At 40.4% G+C, this 14,571-nt stretch overlaps 2 protein-coding genes across 5 annotated transcripts in view; one reads left to right on the top strand and one right to left on the bottom strand.

The window, feature by feature from the left end:
- ptpn13 (protein tyrosine phosphatase non-receptor type 13) overlaps window positions 1-14,571 on the bottom strand; it is a 327,111-nt gene that overhangs the window by 182,629 nt on the left and 129,911 nt on the right. The gene's annotated exons all lie outside the window — the stretch shown is intronic.
- Window positions 1-14,571, top strand: part of LOC104954546 (protein sidekick-2) — a 75,185-nt gene that overhangs the window by 29,965 nt on the left and 30,649 nt on the right. The window contains exons 5-11 of the mRNA XM_010781670.1: window positions 2,322-2,433; window positions 3,247-3,437; window positions 5,082-5,165; window positions 6,779-6,973; window positions 9,774-9,890; window positions 10,976-11,143; window positions 11,442-11,544. Coding sequence (XP_010779972.1) covers window positions 2,322-2,433; window positions 3,247-3,437; window positions 5,082-5,165; window positions 6,779-6,973; window positions 9,774-9,890; window positions 10,976-11,143; window positions 11,442-11,544 — 970 coding nt within the window. The remainder of the gene's footprint in view (window positions 1-2,321; window positions 2,434-3,246; window positions 3,438-5,081; window positions 5,166-6,778; window positions 6,974-9,773; window positions 9,891-10,975; window positions 11,144-11,441; window positions 11,545-14,571) is intronic.

Raw genomic sequence — 14,571 nt, 5'->3', positions numbered from 1 at the left:
GGAGTTTCTCTCCCAAACCCTCCCACCTGCCTGAAACGCCTCCTTTATTTACTTTCGTATCAAAGTGACATCACTACATGACACTAGCGCTTCAACACATTGTACGCGACAAGGTAATGGGTGGGACATCTCGGTTGACAAATTACAGCAGAGCCAGCCAGCTAACCAATCAGAGCAGACTGGGCTATCATTCCAGACAGAGGGTGAACGTATACTTGAGTATAAGTATATTCTGCTGATTATACTTTGAATGTAGGTATTTTAATTGTAATTATATATTTTTCTCTTACTTACCCCTTGCTTTATATTTGGTATCACCACTTTGAAACCCCCTGTGACATCCAAGAAGCTCCACCATTTTGATATGTTTTCCTTTCATTGCACTGAAGTGTATCTGTAGCCAAATTCACACGTTATTGCAGATGTACGCACTCAGGAAGAGAGAGCTGCGGGGACAGGGACAAAGACAGACTGTTCTACTGCCAAGTAGTTCTTAATATTCACCAGCATCCTCAGCTGCCACAACAACAACAAAACACAAGATGCACAAATCAAACCAATTTGGTTGGCTGCAGCTCAGCAGAGTGAATTATAAGAGGAAAGCTATCAGACAGCATCTCATGACATGGTAGACTGGAGTTCAGTGTGGAAGTGAATGAGGAGGGCGAGGGTAAGATATTACAGTTGACAACACAAGGGAACAGAAATAGCCTGTGTTATGCATGAAGAACAGTGGCAGGGTTGATTATACTAGTGATAGTACACACACACACACACACACACACACACACACACACACACACACACACACACACACACACACACACACACACACACAGAAACACACACACACTGATTCAGGTAAGATCAAGAGCCTAGCGGGAGGTCTCGACTTGGCAGGTCTCAGGGAATCATGCCATGAATTTGTATATAAACATTACACACATGCTCCACATATAGACGCTCGAATGAACACCCACACACACATAGATGTAGAGGCCAATGCTAGAGCCAGTACTGAGAGTTGTGTGTGTTAAGTGAGTGTATGTGCAGGTGTATCCGTCAGTATCTGCCTCAGCAGCTGTTCCTGCAGCGACACCTCTGACAGTTATCTCCCGGGAGACTTCCTGGCTCCGGCAGTGCTTGCGAGGGCGGAGGTCAAGGAGAATTTTGAAGACACCAATATTGCTCGTCTTACATTTTCCATACTCAAGTTGAAGTAAAAAATCCTTCAAGTCAAGTTGTTGAACTATTATTTTAAGTGCTCAGCACATTTAAGGAACTGTGGTTTGTCCAGTTGAAATATTAGCAATGATTTCCTGGTGACTAGCAACCAACCTTGCCAATGATTTCAATAAATGGACCTGATCGGTTTAAAAGTGTAAAGGTGATAATTACATCATTTAAATTGAAGGCATCTGAGGGTACATATGTTAGCAAACATATGTTTACCTACATTACATGTAATAGGAATGCAGATGGAAATGAGCTATTAGTTACAATCTAGAATAAAACATCTTAGATTAATGTATTTGTATGCATGGTCTGTCTTTGAATAAATACATAAACTAAACTATCAATAGGGGTTCCTTGGAAAAGGTTTTTCCATGTAAGGGCTCAATGTCCGCAAAAGTTTGAAAACGCCTGGTTAAAGGTGTGTGTGTGTGTGTGTGTGTGTGTGTGTGTGTGTGTGTGTGTGTGTGTGTGGTTCACACATGGCCTGTTTACAGTGTCTGATGACCCGAGATCGGTTAGATTGAGCTTTGACAGACCCCGTAGTTCCAACTGACATGTGCAGCCCTGAGCACACACCCAGGGCATGATGGGATTGACGGATCAGTGTGAGTTTATCACAGACATGACACATCTCAAGCAGCACACGCACACACTGTGCACTCGCTGCCATGGGCTGTCTGTCTCTGATGCGCACAACACACACACGCGAAGGCAAACACAGCGGCATAAACTAGTTTTCAAATGCAGGATTTTATACACACGACAGCCTATTCACCCCTTCAGCTTTGAGTTTGTCAGGCAGTATTTTTCTATCCCTGTTTCTGGTTCTCCAGCAGACATCTTATTATACACAGTCAGTGCACTGCCTCGTCATATTCCAACCATCTCTCAGGACTTGGATACACTGTGTGCACTGGTCACTTCCAATATGTCACGTTGGTGAACACCCCCAGAGCACTGGGTGGAAATAAGCGCATTCTGTCTGTTATAAACAAATCTATTTATCTATCCAGATCACTGCTCTGTGCTTAACCTCTCCGTGTCTCTGTGTTGTTGTTGTTGTTGTTGTTGTTATGTCTGTGTAGATGTAGGAGGTCCAGCAGACCCCATTGCCCCCACCATCATCATCCCTCCAAGGAACACTAGCGTGGTCACAGGCACCTCCGAGGTCACCATGGAGTGTGTTGCCAACGCCAGGTAAACATGCTGGAACTGCAGGGTCATACTGAAGAGCAGTCTGTTAAAGGGTCACTGCACTGAGGGTAATACTGAGCAGGGGGTTTCCTAGGGACTGTATTTCCGTAAAAATGTAGTTCCTCTGAGCATTGTCTGTGACTCATCAATAGCAACTGGAACGTCGATTCTTGATAGGTTTTTTTATGTGAGCACCATTGTTGTTTAAAGACTGATGCCATGAAACTCAAGCAAATAAAAAAAAGTAGACTAGACTTCTAATTAGAAGACAAGTAGTAGGGGGAACATTTGTACTCCTTTTTTTTTTATTTGGAAGAAAATTCCCTGTCTACACTCGAGGTATGTTTCAATTTTGTAAATGACAAAAGTTAGATGATCAAATAGATAATAGTGTCTAATTCATACTTACACTGCACAGCACAAATGTGTATCTAAGGACATATTTGTCATAATTTCCCCAAGAACGTTTAGTATTCTATGTACCGTAGTAAAAAATGCAACTGCTTTCGCCAGTTTTTGCAGACTCAAGTGCTCTTGTTCCTTGTAATATGCAGAATGAAAGCCCAGTGCTTCACTAACAACATCCCTTGGTTCATGAAATAGTCAGTTTGAATTTAAAACAGTTGGCACCATCTTAGCCCATAAACAGATTTCTTTTTTTGGTTTTTCAAAAACCCGATGCTCCGGCAGATTAAACAGATTGATGGATACGTGCCACATTGGATCAGTGTTGCAGACTCATTTATCCTCAAGCACAAGAAAATACATTCTCAGTGAGCTCATAGAAGACGTATGAAACTCTGCTTCGCTCTGTAGGCCTCTCATCAAGCTGAGTATCACGTGGCGTAAGAACGGCGTGTTGGTGACGAGCGGTTTGAGCGACTTCAACCGCCGGCTGACCATCATCAACCCCCTGGTGGGCGACGCCGGCTTCTACGAGTGCGAGGCCATCCTCCGTAGCAGCAGCGTGCCCTCAGTCAGCGGCGGGGCTTATCTGCATGTTCTGGGTAAGAATGATTATTTAAAATATTATTGTGTTTTCACCACTTGTAACAATACTGTTGACACCTTCAACATGCACATTTGCAGGTGAAAATATTTTCCAATTACATTTGTTGACACTTTAACGCTTTAGTATTTAGTATAATCAAATCAGCATATTAATTGAAATGTCTACCTGTCAACAGGTTTAATTAAAGTGCATTGCAAGCACTATTTTTAGTGTTCTGTGGGAAAAAAAACACAGAAATGTGTGTAATGTGCAGTCTGTTTTATTAGTTTGTGTGCATGTCAATGGTCTGCAAAGGCTAAAAAATATGAATTTCTCTCCCATACTCCCCCCTGCTTGAAAAGCCTCTATTGGACTTTTATCTATTTTTCCTAAACATAATGACATTGCTATGTAAAACTTGCACTTCTTTTGGCTTGCGCTCCAACACATTGTACTTGATAGTCTAAGGGGCGGGACAGCTCTAAGCAGTTGACGAATCATAACACAGCCAGCTAACCAATCAGAGCAGCAGGGCTCTGGTTTTGGACAGAGGGGGAGAAGAGGTGCTGCAACACAGGCAAAATAAAGCACTTCTTGAACATTAAATAATATAAGCGGTTCACAGTAGAGGCACAAAATACAAAAATGAACCTGTAAATGAGCGTATTGGGCCCATTTAAGTATGCAGTCCACTTCCACATCCAGATGATCCTTGTGGGAAAAGTTCCAGTATATTTTTCCGCTGTTAAGTCTGGATCGTGTCTTTATTCCTTTTCCATTTTTTTCTTGCAGCGCTTTTGAATGTTTGTTGTTTTGCATTTCGTAAAGTGCCTTTTATTATGTAACATGTTCTCAATGTTAGTGTTTATATTCTCTGCTGTTGTCCTTAAGGTTCATTATAATTATATCCCCAGACCTTTTTTCTGTGGACACGGTGAAGGGAGAATTATGTGATTAGTCATAATGCATAATTACTGTGTGTGCTTTCATATCAGCCTGACAACTTAAATGGGAAGTAAACAGTGCATCTCCATTTGGCCACATACATCAGACAAATGTGTGGGCGTAAACGCTGCATTAAGGTTTGCAAGTTCAAAAGAACTAGCTGCTATGAAATTGATATAAATATTACAAGTCTCACGATATGAATCTGGCTGAGCTGCAGCGGTAAAGTCGTGACGAAAGTGAGGCGAGAGTGGTATTGATTAAAAAGGCAGAAAACTAATGGTTGGCCTCAAGAAACTGTTTAATAGCATTGCTTGAGTCACTTTCCTTCCATCTCACTGAAGCACTTTGATGTTTTCAAGGTTGTAACGTGATTCAAAGGACAAGGTGTGGTGAACCTTTCCCTTGAAACTGCTAACAGCCGTCCCTCTCCCCATGAGTTTGAATGATACATTTAAAACCATTATGATATAGCTATAATTGATTTCCGACATCAAACTACTGTATAATCACATTATCTTCGGCTGAGTAGTAGCCCCGTGAGCAATACATTTGACAAAAAAGTGCAGTGCAATATAGCAGTTATTTGTTTTAAACCTAACACAGTATCCCTAAGGCACTTTTTCACGCTGTGAGGATTTCAGCTGCTGGTTCACAATATTTCTTGTGATTTTTTTTAATTCATTTGTCATCCTTTCTTCTTCCATTCCCTCAGAACCACCGCAGTTTATCAAGGAACCAGAGAAGCACATCACAGCTGAGATGGAAAAGGTGGTGGACATTCCCTGTCAGGCACGAGGTGAGCATATGGGTGCATTTTACCACAAGAATGTGAGGATAATAAATAATGCCCAGCAGAAAGATCTGAAACAATATACTATTTATCTGACTATACTGAAAAATGTAATGGAAAAAAAGCTAAGCTAGACTTCCTGTCTGCATGGTCTGGGCAGGCAGTAGCTCTGTTTGAGTGGTTGGCCTGGAAACCAGATGGTCATCAAATGGTCACTGGTTCAAGTCACCGCACGGACCAAAATAAATATACATATTTGTGTGTACTGGTAATTGGAGGGGTGCCAGTTCACCTCATGCCCACTGTCAAGGTGTTCTTGACCAAATCTGCAACTGCTCCCGGACGCTGAAACATGGCAGCCCTTTCGCTCTGAGACCCCCCCATTAATGCCCATGTTTGCTGATTTCAAATCACCTCTGATTGGAAGAGAACTCTCTGCTCTATAGCTTCTCTTGGATAACTGGACCTAAACTCCCACTGTACATTTTACATTTATATTCAATCTAATATTTAATAATCCATTCCTTTCACAATTAATGTATATATAATATCCGGATTTATATTTTGTTACTGTACATTTTTATTTCCACATGTGTATTTTTTACTTTTTTAATGCTATTTTATTTCTATTTGAGATGTCTTTTAATATCTCTAATGTACAATGCCTTGTCTTTTTATGCGACTGCAACGCAAACATTTCCCAAATTGGGATCAACAAAGTACTTCTTATTCTTATCTTATCTTATCTTCAGGCCTACAGTAATAGAGTGGTGCAGTGATGAGTCCTAAAACCCGGAAGGGAGTTAGGATTTTACCACTACGGGTTCCCTCGTCTCAGAGTCAATGGGATTTCTCCATAGGATTCTGGAAAATAGCTGGAAATAAGGTCTGTGGTTGACACACATTTAAGAGACGGATCACGTTTTGTTCTACGACATTAAATACATCAGCAGAGTTTGTATCTGAAAAACGATGGTTGTTAACAAGTGGCTGAATAGGACTACAGAAGTTGTCGAGGCCGTTGCACGTCATTACGCCGAACACGTAAACACTCCCGCTAAGTTTGTTTTCCCTGTTCTGCTTGAAAGCAAGTACCTGCGCTCTTGCAAACCGTTTAAAACAAACGCTTCAACTTGTCCAATTTAGAATCTGTATTTTTGAATATGGATCTTGATGTTGACGTAACGTGACGTTGAAGCAGCGACGCTGCTGTACTCGGCTGTAGTTCGTTTATAGCATAACATTAGCATTTTTGCTTCTGGCGATTAGATTTATGATTAGAAAATTATAAAAGTAGGGTAGACATGTGGATATTATCCGGCTGAACAAAACCTGCATTTATCAAACAGGTTCGTGTTCCACAGACCTTATTTTTTTACAATATTCCAAAATCCTATGGAGAAATCCCATTGCTTTTTGTTCGAGGGAACCCATGCGCAGCTTAATTCCGGGTCGGCCTACAAAAATACGTCATCACTGCACCCCTCTTTTCCATAAGTCTTGTATGTGCATTTGTCCATTTAAACTGTAAATGTGTATCGACTGCAACCTGAATTTCCCATAGGGGGTTTAACAAAGAATGCCTTTTTCTAATCCCTACCCTTACTCATGCTCTGCAGGAGTCCCCCAGCCAGACATTGTGTGGTACAAGGATGCTTTTCCCATCAACCCTGTGAAGATGCCCAGGTACAGAGTGTTGGTGGGGGGCAGCCTTCAGGTCAACGGCCTCCTGCCAGATGACACCGGGATGTTCCAGTGCTTCGCCAGGAACTTGGCAGGAGAAGTTCAGACCAACACCTACCTCGCTGTCACCAGTAAGTGCTGAAGCAGATTTTCAGACAATTACTGCAATTACAGTCCAATGTGTTTTATTAAAACTCTGAGTAAACCCTTGTTAATACAGGACAATGTTAAAACGTTACACAGCTCTCATACAGCCCTTGTCAAAATCTGAAAAAAAGACCAGTTGTAATTGCTTTACAAAAATAGAAAAGCAATTCCAACCTGTAAGGAGAAGAGTAGCAGCAATTTAGTGCTTTATATGGAATTCTCCTGCAATTTCTTCCTCGAGAAATAACTGAAGATTACACAATGTCCTTTTTCATCACAATTTAGAAAAAGGGCAACTTTGTTTGCCCCAAAGAGGTCAAGCAATATATTAGTTTTCAGGAGCTAGCTGCTTGGTGGGTTCATCCCTTTGTTATACATTGAATAATCTCAAACACTATCAGAAGGATTGCCTTGACATTTTGTAAAAACATTCATGGTCCCCTTACCCATTATCAGGTTACATCAAAAACCTTCAAAGTAATGACATTCCCATTAGCCTCTATGCTACAAGTTTTGTAAAGCCTCACAGAGCAACCAGCGTGGCTGTAGAGACTTTGAATTATTGTTTCTACTTAATAATTACTATAAAACAATCTATTTAAATCTTTAATTTGGATTTGCAGCACAAAGTATAAACATTATACAACGTTTTTCACAGCTGTATGTGCAAGCAACCACACATAACAGTACTCAAGTGGAGGTCATCAAAAATAAATTAAAGGGGACCTATCATGCAAAATGCACTTTGTGATGTCTTTTATACATAAATATGTGTCCCCGGTGTGTCGGGGAACTCACGCAGCGTCAGAAAATAAAACCCTTTCTCTTTTCCTCCATACCCAAATCTTTTAAAAACAAGCGGATACAGATTTTCTGCCGATATGACGTCAAATCGGCAGCGGACCCACAGAAAGTTGCTATCAGAAACAATGCCTGACGTGTTTTGGACGTAATCTCGTCTTTGTTTACATTAGCAAGCCTCGCTAACACTCAGAGCTAACCTGTACTGTAGAGCAGCGGTTCTCAAACTGTGGTCCGCCGACCACAGTTTGACCACTGGTCGTTGGGCTCATCGGACATTTATGAAAAAAGCAGTAAATAAAAAAAGAACTCACCTTGTGATAAACCCGCAAGAGAAAAAGCATTTGAGCTCCATACTGTTTCAGAAATAATCCTTGATGTGGTTTGGAACAGGATTGTGTTTTATCACAGCAGAATTGACCTTTATCTCCGGTATAATTCTGATCAGGCATTAGCTCTAGCTCCTCTTTTTTTTTTTTAAGCTAAGGACCCAAAATCCGAGTTTCTCTAACAGGGCTGCAAAAGAGGGGTATGAGCAGTATGAGGCATGGCTACAATGGGTGATCTGTTTGGTATTTCAAGCAAAAAACTTCACAGACATATTTTTTATAGGTATGACTCTACAATATATTTGTCCAATATAGCATCATAGGTCCACTTTAACTTAAGAGGGCCACAGTTCACAGACTTTGTTTAGGTTCTCTTTGCTATCTGATCAAAAACAAATGGTGAGGAATTCTAAAAACGTATGATTGTTAGCAAAACAACTACTTCTGCTCAACCCGACCTACAACTTGGTTTCCCAACGTGGGAATACAAATGTGGATAAAATGTAATACTGATATTGACTTCTCTTGCTTCTAACACAGCTTGTTGCCTAGGGAATATATATATTTTTGGTCTGACAGGAGTGTAAATACAGTGGGTTGATGGCAATGTGATTGGCGCACATCATATCATATGCAGAAGGTGATACTATTGTAAGAGATGTGACCCCAATCAGTGAAGATATATGTCAGCTCTAATTGACCGAGAATTACTTGGAGAAATGTACCGTTGTTTTCTGTGCGAACAAACTTCTGTCACATGTATTATTTAGTTTTTCAGAAATATATTCTTCTCTTTTGTTCTCAGTAGTTACTCATCTCTGGACTTTCTTATATGAACTGACAATTAGGCCTACACTATTAAGTTCACATGACTTATGACTCACCTTGAAGCCATATTTGCAGCTTCTCTCATCACCTGAATGAATGTGTAGAGGTGTGTTTTTCCTAAGCAAATGCCACTGCTGGGATTAGAAACATGACGGCTTATTTTTCTCTTTTTGTGCATCTGTTTGACAAGTTTCTGACTTTCTTCACTTTGTCTCAGTTCCTGCAGCCTTCACTTCTCACTGCACCGCATTATCAGAATTCATGATATTCTCTCTTCCTCTCTTTCTCTTACTGACACATACTTTCTCTCCTCTCCTTCTCCCTCCAGATCTCATCTTTTCCCTTACACATTCTTGTCTCCTCCTTCTGTCCTTCTCACTGTGTCCTGAGATCAACACTGCTCCTGTGACAAACTCCCTTCTCCCTGTGTCCTCTTGGGAGCAATACAGTTTCCTGTCATCCTATAAAAGCTTTGATTTATTGCATGACATAAATAGGGATTTTAGTTATCTACATATTGCATTCTGTTTCTATGCTTCTCCCTCAGTTATTTCCATTCCTCCTCTTCATATAGTCGCTATCTCTGTGGGTGAAAGAAAAGGAAAAATAGGCCGGCAGCAGACAGTTGAGGTGAAGGCTGTGTCAATCCGCTAAGAATTAGTGGGACAAAATATCAACTAAACGCTGAGATGCAGCGCTTACAGGAAATACCTTTTGAAGAAGGGCTTTGTCATAGACATTCAATATCTCACCTCTGTAACCCTCTTACCTTCTCTCACTGGGCTTTATTTTTATTCCGTGTATGTGTGTGTTTTTCTCCCCTCAGGCATTGCCCCGAATATCACAGCCGGACCCTCAGACAGCACTGTGATCGACGGCATGTCAGTCATCCTGCACTGCGAGACCTCTGGAGCTCCGAGGCCCGCGATCACCTGGCAGAAAGGTCCCCGTTACACACATGCATGCACGCACACACACCCAGGGATTATGATGTTGGTGATCTAGGCCTACACTTTGCCACTACTTAACATATAAGACCTCATTGGGTTCCATGTTTGCATTCCAGATAAGGGCTGAGCAATATGAAATATGAAAAATCTATATGTGATCGTGGTGTGGTTCCTCAAACATCTCAGGTGCTGTGCACATTAAAACATTGGCTAAGGAAGCTGTTTACAAGATTATCGCATGGGTGTTGAATTGTAAATGATTTTCTTTGTGCAAGAATATAAATGAATTTATGTTGGTATTTATACTATTAACAACATAATGACCATTAATTAGGTTTTCAAGTTTAATGACATGCTAGGCGCTTCCACAATATTAAAGTGCTCTTTTCCGTTGCGACATAGGATGAATCAATAGGGATAAATCATATCAAATACTAAATCTACTTTGATACTAGGTGGTATTGTCATATAGCACATCATATTTCCTCCCCTGGTTTTTTTTATTAAACTTAGATTTAATTATTTTACTACAAACATAAGTAGTGTGAGATCAACAAATATATACACAACATAGACAATGTTCCTCCCCTGATTTTGAAGGCTGCGTAACAATGAAGAGATGTCAGTTTCTGAATTTACCATACTGTTCTATTAATTGCATTTTCACACATTTCCCCATTACTTGTGATTGTCTGTCAACAATCTCGACTTGTTAATATGTTCTGAAAGCACCAATAATAAACCCCACAAGGTCCATCTCCGAGTGTTTGGTCATAATATAATGATACCTAATTTAAACAGCAGCTCAGGGAAAAGCTGTCCTTGTTTTTCATCACGGTTCCACCCCCTCATATTCTGTTAATAGATGTCTCTATTTGGACTTGTCATTTTCTGAACTTTTTTCCGACTTTATTTTATATCAGTTTTTACGAAAGGTCCCGACTTTGTTTCGGCTTTCTTTTTAGTCACTTTTCCAAACATTTCATATTTTCACTTTTTGGGTCTGTTTTTTTTCTCACTTTTTTTCACTTTCGCTTCTTTTCATCTTATCTTGTGTCTTCCTCCTCACACACTTTAGGTGAGCGTGTGTTGGCCAGCGGCTCGGTCCAGCTGCCCAGGTTCACCCTCCTCGAGTCAGGCAGCCTCCTCATCTCCCCCTCACACATCTCAGATGCCGGGACCTACACCTGCATGGCGAGCAACTCCAGGGGCATCGATGAGGCGTCCGCTGACCTCGTGGTCTTGGGTGAGTGTGCAGGGTCGCCTTCTTTTTGAAAAAACAACACATTCCTGATGTTTGTTTTTAATACCCAAGCAATCTTTCTCAATCACTCTTACGTGGCAAAATGTGGAGTTTCATTGAGAGGCATTTCTGTGGGAAACAAGGTCATGCTGTTTAATAATAAAACATTTCTTCAGATACAAAAGTGCTCTTCTGTGCGAGTAATCTACTTGTCATGTTGTTGTGTTTGCAGTGTTGTTCTCCTCAGGAAGGACATCTTGTAGGCTGTGTTCTCCTTTCTTACTTATTTTTGTCTCCACAGCTCGCACCCGGATTACCACCCCCCCACAGGACCAGAGTGTTATCAAAGGAACTAAAGCTGTTATGACCTGTGGAGTCACACATGACCCAAGTGTAACTGTCAGGTAAGAGTACAAACACACACATAGAAGTATTAAGTAAGTCAGGTTTCCTTAATTGCATTACAGATAACACTTGTTTAGAAGAAATGTGCTTCACAATAAAAGACAAAAGCAACAGAGTGAAAGCAAAGACACAATAGCAGAATGAACAAAGAAACAAAGGGAAAATAAAAGTGGTTGATAAGACTGAGCTATATTTTTCTTCCCAACAAATTAAATTACCAAAAACCAATTTGCCACTGTCTCTCAAGTGTTTGTTTTTTATTTAATGGTAAGTAATTCTGTAAAACATCTGGGCACTGTAGGTTTAGCATATGTAACTTAGGCAATTATCTAGCCCCTTTGTTGGGATCTATTTTCAGTTGAGTATTAAAATGCATTTAGTGCACCACTGAGTGTTTAGTGCAGCAGGATGGTGTATATAGGATTGACTCGCCTCCCAGTGTTTCTCATTAATGTGTTTTTAATCCTAATTGAAAAAAAACAACGGAGCTCTATCGTGCTGATGAATGCTGATCTCACGCTTTAAGTACACAGGAAAAACTTGTTAGTAAGAAACAGTCATTGTGGGTTTTGATCTTTTCATGGGATTATTTTCACGATAAGAAAATATGTAAATTAAAGGCAGCCTCATCTTTTAAAGTAGTGCCCACAATGCCACTAGATCAAAAGTCCATAAAGAATGAGTTTCAAAGGGAAGGAGACGCAACCTCAAAGTCAAAGTAATCTTTAAAGCCAGGAGCGAGGTTCAACAAACAGACATGCCTGAATTCATAGGGACTTTTTTGAAAGACCTGTTTTTAAAGCTTTGCAGCTTCCTTTGGGGCCACTTGCAAGAGATTCAGGCATTTTAAATAGCGTTAACCTATATAGATCTGTCAATAGATCCAAAATCCATTTTCACATCTGGACACGTTTGTACGCATTCACTATCTTCTACACCGGTAGATACATAAACCTAAAGGTATGTTTCTTGACACCTTTAGTTGTTTGATTAATCTTTTATAGCTGAAAAAAAAATTGGAAGCTAAAGCTTTTTCGATGAACGAAGAGCTCTAGGAGCCGCGGTAACCTGGTCCTATCAGTAGCATTTAGCCTGGCTATACAAACTGTGTTCATAGTGGAGCTTTCCATTTGATTTACACAAAAACAGTTATTCTAAAGAGTAAACGTCTTGCCTCATGTATCCTTCCTTTTATCCTTGTATCCCACCAAAGATATACTGCTTCAGAACTGTCTTCAATCCCACTTTGACCATGACTTACGATCAAGTGATGTTCCACCTTGAATGCAGTCTGTCGGGGGCGGGATGGGTGTAAATAGCCGAATAGCTGCTGTGTAACTATTGTCCCCGGGTGCAAATGGACCTTGTCCAAACATTTTTTTTTAACTCTCTGTATCTTATTATTTTTGCTGCTTTGCTCAAGTCCCTTGCAAGAATGAGCATTGGACTGAATGGACTACAAAACAAAGAAAGAGCACAGCGGCGTCCCAAACACTAGACTTAGACGTGCTCTTCCTGCAAAAGCAAACCCTTACACGGATTGAAAATGTTTGTTGACCAGTTTTGTGCAGGTACATCACGAGAACAGTCGCTCACACACAACCTGCTTACAATTGCAGTCCAATTCAGTTCAACACACAGCCCTCACAAAAGATATTTACTGAACGCCAGGCTTGTAGCTGACATCAGAAGCGATCAATAGACCATTCTGTCCCTTTCTACTCAGGAGAGAAGGCTACATCTGACGCCACGTTTGAGCCGTGCACTTTTGATGAGGGTGTATTCAGCGTTTGATATGCAGCTGCCAAACGCTATGATATGTATGCAGGGCAGCTCCGAGTTTGAAGAGACATCGAGGAGAAAGATGAAATACCTCGCTAATAACGCATTCCTCTAGGATTGAGGTGGAATAAAAGACAAGCAAAACCTCAGTTTACTCATTGCTTTACTGACAGAAAGAGTTAACCTACCGTCTAAAGCTGACATGCATGTGTACGTCATAGTTCACATCCCAGCATGTGGTAACGAAATGATGCAAGTCATGTTCTGGAGAAAAAAATATGTGTATGGATGGATTTGATCATGCATTTAATTTGGCACTGAAGACTGTTCATTTGAGAGTGTGCTTCAAAGCAAAAACTGTTCATTTTTTCCCTAGAGCGTTTCCAAGTGGTATTGCTTTCCATTTTCCGCAGAGATCCCGGAAAGAATATTTTATTGTCTGTTTATTGTATGTTGAATTGTATGGAACAAGCTGTAATAATCTGCACTGAACACGAATTCCACCAGCCTGGCTGTGTGGTCATTAAAGATTCTAATCTAATCTAATCTAATCTAATCTAATCTAGATACCGACAAGGGTTCTTTATTTAGTCATACGAACATAGCTACAGTGTAGTAATGCCAATGCAAATCTTAGGTCACAGGCTTCTCCAACAGTGCAGCACAATAACACAGATAAACAGAAACATATAGTGCAAATAAATAGTAAATACAAAAATAAAAATAGTTTAAAAAAGTGAAATAGTGAAATAGTGCAATAAGAGTCAATATGCAAGTTATTGGAAAATTATATAATAGATGAATACTTTCTAAGTAGCAGCCAGATGAACGTTATGGATGGTGTTTCAACAGTTCAGGTGTTTTTTTCAGCCTGTCCTCCTACAAAAAACGACCATATAGGTCGATTGTTCAGCAGAGTCAAAAAAAGTGTAGCACCTCTGGTGGTTGTGTAAGAAACAACATGCTGTTGATTGCAAATGCTCCGGAGGGTCATTTATTCACAAATAACCCTCTCTGGAAAATCCTAAATTGTGCAATAGTTTGGCCATTAAAATGCTTTTTGATTAGATTTCTAGCGAGAAGTCTATATTGTAATTTTAAAATCTACGTCCAGTGGATTTGAAAATCTATAGTTTGATAGATATTACGAAAAAGATTTGAGGTCTCGCCAGGAGAACGTGTATATACTACGTCTTTACACAGCGTCCATGTAAAGTTGGCGTCAACCCTCACGGGGTTGAAAC

The sequence above is a fragment of the Notothenia coriiceps genome, unplaced genomic scaffold, assembly GCF_000735185.1.
Source record: "Notothenia coriiceps isolate Sejong01 unplaced genomic scaffold, NC01 NC01_scaffold00023520, whole genome shotgun sequence".
In the NCBI taxonomy this organism is placed as follows: domain Eukaryota; kingdom Metazoa; phylum Chordata; class Actinopteri; order Perciformes; family Nototheniidae; genus Notothenia; species Notothenia coriiceps.
This window is presented reverse-complemented; position numbering and strand designations above follow the sequence as displayed.